The sequence below is a fragment of the Echiichthys vipera genome, assembly GCF_963691815.1.
Source record: "Echiichthys vipera genome assembly, chromosome: 8".
In the NCBI taxonomy this organism is placed as follows: Eukaryota; Metazoa; Chordata; class Actinopteri; order Perciformes; family Trachinidae; genus Echiichthys; species Echiichthys vipera.
In genome coordinates this window covers 654,437-660,441 of record NC_139833.1, presented here as the reverse complement: position 1 = coordinate 660,441, position 6,005 = coordinate 654,437, and the positions used below count along the sequence as shown (strand labels likewise).

At 52.1% G+C, this 6,005-nt stretch overlaps 1 protein-coding gene across 1 annotated transcript; it reads right to left on the bottom strand.

Moving 5' to 3' along the window:
* Window positions 1–2,048: 2,048 nt before the first annotated feature.
* LOC310950914 (ribonuclease-like 3) lies at window positions 2,049–5,220 on the bottom strand. Its single transcript, XM_083918945.1, has 2 exons — window positions 5,079–5,220; window positions 2,049–2,509 (listed from the first exon to the last, which is right to left on the bottom strand). Exon 2 carries the CDS (start codon window positions 2,503–2,505, stop codon window positions 2,092–2,094), a length of 414 nt encoding a protein of 137 aa, XP_083775071.1. The 5' UTR covers window positions 2,506–2,509; window positions 5,079–5,220; the 3' UTR covers window positions 2,049–2,091.
* Between the last annotated feature and the right edge of the window lie 785 nt (window positions 5,221–6,005).

Genomic DNA, 6,005 nt, shown 5'->3' with positions numbered 1-6,005 from the left:
GAGACACGCCGACCCCAGAGAGACACGCCGACCCCAGAGAGACACGCCGACCCCAGAGAGACACGCCGACCCCAGAGAGACACACGCCGACCCCAGAGAGACACACGCCGACCCCAGAGAGACACGCCGACCCCAGAGAGACACGCCGACCCCAGAGAGACACACGCCGACCCCAGAGACACACACGCCGACCCCAGAGACACACACGCCGACCCCAGAGACACACACGCCGACCCCAGAGAGACACGCCGACCCCAGAGAGACACACACCGACCCCAGAGAGACACGCCGACCCCAGAGAGACACGCCGACCCCAGAGAGACACGCCGACCCCAGAGACACACCGACCCCAGAGAGACACGCCGACCCCAGAGAGACACGCCGACCCCAGAGAGACACGCCGACCCCAGAGACACACCGACCCCAGAGAGACACGCCGACCCCAGAGAGACACGCCGACCCCAGAGACACACCGACCCCAGAGAGACACGCCGACCCCAGAGACACACACGCCGACCCCAGAGAGACACGCCGACCCCAGAGAGACACACGCCGACCCCAGAGACACGCCGACCCCAGAGAGACACGCCGACCCCAGAGAGACACGCCGACCCCAGAGACACGCCGACCCCAGAGAGACACGCCGACCCCAGAGAGACACGCCGACCCCAGAGAGACACACCGACCCCAGAGAGACACACGCCGACCCCAGAGAAACACGCCGACCCCAGAGACACACGCCGACCCCAGAGAGACACGCCGACCCCAGAGAGACACGCCGACCCCAGAGAGACACGCCGACCCCAGAGAGACACACGCCGACCCCAGAGACACGCCGACCCCAGAGAGACGCCGACCCCAGAGAGACACGCCGACCCCAGAGAGACACGCCGACCCCAGAGACACGCCGACCCCAGAGAGACACCGACCCCAGAGAGACACGCCGACCCCAGAGAGACACGCCGACCCCAGAGACACACGCCGACCCCAGAGAGACACACCGACCCCAGAGAGACACGCCGACCCCAGAGACACACCGACCCCAGAGACACACCGACCCCAGAGACACACACCGACCCCAGAGAGACACGCCGACCCCAGAGACACACCGACCCCAGAGAGACACGCCGACCCCAGAGACACACCGACCCCAGAGAGACACACCGACCCCAGAGAGACACACCGACCCCAGAGAGACACACCGACCCCAGAGAGACACGCCGACCCCAGAGACACACACCGACCCCAGAGACACACCGACCCCAGAGAGACACGCCGACCCCAGAGACACGCCGACCCCAGAGAGACACGCCGAACCCAGAGAGACACGCCGACCCCAGAGAGACACGCCGACCCCAGAGACACACCGACCCCAGAGACACACCGACCCCAGAGACACACACGCCGACCCCAGAGAAACACGCCGACCCCAGAGAGACACGCCGACCCCAGAGAGACACCGACCCCAGAGAGACACACGCCGACCCCAGAGAGACACGCCGACCCCAGAGACACGCCGACCCCAGAGAGACACCGACCCCAGAGAGACACACCGACCCCAGAGACACGCCGACCCCAGAGAGACACACCGACCCCAGAGACACGCCGACCCCAGAGAGACACACCGACCCCAGAGAGACACGCCGACCCCAGAGAGACACACCGACCCCAGAGAGACACGCCGACCCCAGAGAGACACGCCGACCCCAGAGAGACACGCCGACCCCAGAGAGACACGCCGACCCCAGAGAGACACACCGACCCCAGAGACACGCCGACCCCAGAGAGACACGCCGACCCCAGAGAGACACGCCGACCCCAGAGACACACCGACCCCAGAGAGACACGCCGACCCCAGAGAGACGCCGACCCCAGAGAGACACGCCGACCCCAGAGACACGCCGACCCCAGAGAGACACGCCGACCCCAGAGCCCCGTCTCTGTTCAGCGTTGTGAACCTGGAGGATGTGGTTTGTCTCTAGTCTTGAGGTCAGAGGTGCAGCAGCGACATCAGTCCTGATCTCATGCATTAAACACAGACACAAGCGTGTGATGCCAAACGTGTTTATTTCAAAAGAGAAGAAGAAAGCTTTAAAAGCCCAACCCTCCGAAGTGAACGGGGGCGTCGTTCTGGTCACAGCCGATGATGATCTTCCTGTTGTCAGAGGAACCCTTGTACTTACACTTGGGGTACCTCGCACCGCTCTGCAGTTTGCAGTTGACGACTTTGAACTTCTTCCGACTGATTTTCTGATCCCCTCCGTACGGCACGCCTTCATCCCTGCACACCTTTTGCACTTCGTTCAAGGACTTGGCGATGAAGGTGTTCTTGTCCTTGCAGCGGTTGTTGGCTTCAGTGATCCTCCGGTCTCTCATCACGGCCTCACAGCGGTTACTATCCATCCCGTTGTTGACGTGCTGTCTTTTAAACTTCTCCACTGGAGTTTCAGAGAGACAGAGCGCTGCAGCCGACAGCAGCAGCACACAGGCCAACGGGAGCTGCATGACTCTGAAGACAGAGCACAGATGCAGCTTTAAACATGTCCTAAAGTGTCCTCTAGCAGCCTAAACATGTCCTAAAGTGTCCTCTAGGAGCCTAAACATGTCCTAAAGTGTCCTCTAGGAGCCTATACATGTCCTAAAGTGTCCTCTAGGAGCCTATACATGTCCTAAAGTGTCCTCTAGGAGCCTAAACATGTCCTAAAGTGTCCTCTAGGAGCATAAACGTGTATTAAAGTGTCCTCTAGCAGCCTAAACATGTCCTAAAGTGTCCTCTAGGAGCACAAACGTGTGTTAAAGTGTCCTCTAGGAGCATAAACGTGTGTTAAAGTGTCCTCTAGGAGCTTATACATGTCCTAAAGTGTCCTCTAGGAGCATCAACGTGTGTTAAAGTGTCCTCTAGCAGCCTAAACATGTCCTAAAGTGTCCTCTAGGAGCACAAACGTGTGTTAAAGTGTCCTCTAGGAGCATAAACGTGTGTTAAAGTGTCCTCTAGGAGCTTATACATGTCCTAAAGTGTCCTCTAGGAGCTTATACATGTCCTAAAGTGTCCTCTAGGAGCATAAACGTGTGTTAAAGTGTCCTCTAGGAGCATAAACGTGTGTTAAAGTGTCCTGTAGGAGCATAAACGTGTGTTAAAGTGTCCTCTAGGAGCATAAACGTGTGCTAAAGTGTCCTCTAGGAGATTAAACGTGTGCTAAAGTGTCCTCTAGGAGCATAAACGTGTGCTAAAGTGTCCTCTAGGAGCTTATACATGTCCTAAAGTGTCCTCTAGGAGCATCAACGTGTGTTAAAGTGTCCTCTAGCAGCCTAAACATGTCCTAAAGTGTCCTCTAGGAGCTTATACATGTCCTAAAGTGTCCTCTAGGAGCATAAACGTGTGTTAAAGTGTCCTCTAGGAGCATAAACGTGTGTTAAAGTGTCCTCTAGGAGCATAAACGTGTGTTAAAGTGTCCTCTAGGAGCATAAACGTGTGCTAAAGTGTCCTCTAGGAGATTGAACGTGTGCTAAAGTGTCCTCTAGGAGCATAAACGTGTGCTAAAGTGTCCTCTAGGAGCATAAACGTGTGTTAAAGTGTCCTCTAGGAGCATAAACGTGTGTTAAAGTGTCCTCTAGGAGCATAAACGTGTGTTAAAGTGTCCTCTAGGAGCATAAAACTGTGTTAAAGTGTCCTCTAGGAGCTTATACATGTCCTAAAGTGTCCTCTAGGAGCATCAACGTGTGTTAAAGTGTCCTCTAGCAGCCTAAACATGTCCTAAAGTGTCCTCTAGGAGCTTATACATGTCCTAAAGTGTCCTCTAGGAGCATAAACGTGTGTTAAAGTGTCCTCTAGGAGCATAAACGTGTGTTAAAGTGTCCTCTAGGAGCATAAACGTGTGTTAAAGTGTCCTCTAGGAGCATAAACGTGTGTTAAAGTGTCCTCTAGGAGCATAAACCTGTGTTAAAGTGTCCTCTAGGAGCATGAACGTGTGTTAAAGTGTCCTCTAGGAGCATAAACGTGTGTTAAAGTGTCCTCTAGGAGACTAAACATGTGTTAAAGTGTCCTCTAGGAGCATAAACGTGTGTTAAAGTGTCCTCTAGGAGCCTAAACATGTGTTAAAGTGTCCTCTAGGAGCATAAACGTGTGCTAAAGTGTCCTCTAGGAGCATAAACGTGTGCTAAAGTGTCCTCTAGGAGCATACACGTGTGTTAAAGTGTCCTCTAGGAGCATAAACGTGTGTTAAAGTGTCCTCTAGGAGCATAAACATGTGTTAAAGTGTCCTCTAGGAGCATAAACGTGTGTTAAAGTGTCCTCTAGGAGCATAAACGTGTGCTAAAGTGTCCTCTAGGAGCATAAACGTGTGTTAAAGTGTCCTCTAGGAGCATAAACGTGTGTTAAAGTGTCCTCTAGGAGCATAAACGTGTGCTAAAGTGTCCTCTAGGAGCATAAACGTGTGCTAAAGTGTCCTCTAGGAGCATAAACGTGTGCTAAAGTGTCCTCTAGGAGCATAAACGTGTGTTAAAGTGTCCTCTAGGAACATAAACGTGTGTTAAAGTGTCCTCTAGGAGCATAAACGTGTGTTAAAGTGTCCTCTAGGAGCATAAACGTGTGCTAAAGTGTCCTCTAGGAGCATAAACGTGTGCTAAAGTGTCCTCTAGGAGCATACACGTGTGTTAAAGTGTCCTCTAGGAGCATAAACGTGTGTTAAAGTGTCCTCTAGGAGCATAAACGTGTGTTAAAGTGTCCTCTAGGAGCATAAACGTGTGTTAAAGTGTCCTCTAGGAGCATAAACGTGTGCTAAAGTGTCCTCTAGGAGCATAAACGTGTGCTAAAGTGTCCTCTAGGAGCATAAACGTGTGCTAAAGTGTCCTCTAGGAGCATAAACGTGTGCTAAAGTGTCCTCTAGGAGCATAAACGTGTGTTAAAGTGTCCTCTAGGAACATAAACGTGTGTTAAAGTGTCCTCTAGGAGCATAAACGTGTGTCAAAGTGTCCTCTAGGAGCATAAACGTGTGTTAAAGTGTCCTCTAGGAGACTAAACGTGCTAAAGTGCAGGAGCGTTCAGACACGTTCCGAGCTTCAGATCAAAGCGTCTTTACCTGAATCAGCAGCAGAGGGACGACTCCGACGACCCGGACGACTCTGAGAGCAGCAGTTATAGAGCGACAGCAGCAAACACGCCCAACGCCAAAACACGACCATTTAAGGTCAACGCTCGGCTTTAATCAGCTCCCGTCAGCCGTGAACCGATTAAAGAGAAAAGAGAAGCTGAGGCGAGTTCAGACTTCCTGTAGTCTCTCTGCTTCCTGTGAAGACCACAGAGTTTTTCTCTCCGTCTCATCTTCTGTGTGGTTATCAATTCACTTTAGCACACGTTTATGCTCCTAGAGGACACTTTAGCACACGTTTATGCTCCTAGAGGACACTTTAACACACGTTTATGTTCCTAGAGGACACTTTAGCACACGTTTATGCTCCTAGAGGACACTTTAGCACACGTTTATGCTCCTAGAGGACACTTTAACACACGTTTATGTTCCTAGAGGACACTTTAGCACACGTTTATGCTCCTAGAGGACACTTTAGCACACGTTTATGCTCCTAGAGGACACTTTAACACACGTTTATGCTCCTAGAGGAACCTTTAGCACACGTTTATGCTCCTAGAGGACACTTTAGCACACGTTTATGCTCCTAGAGGAGACTTTAACACACGTTTATGCTCCTAGAGGACACTTTAACACACGTTTATGCTCCTAGAGGACACTTTAACACACGTTTATGCTCCTAGAGAACACTTTAGCACACGTTTATGCTCCTAGAGGACACTTTAACACACGTTTATGCTCCTAGAGGACACTTTAGCACACTTTTATGCTCCTAGAGGACACTTTAGCACACGTTTATGCTCCTAGAGGACACTTTAACACACGTTTATGCTCCTAGAGGACACTTTAACACACGTTTATGCTCCTAGAGGACACTTTAGCACACTTTTATGCTCCTAGAGGACACTTTAACACACG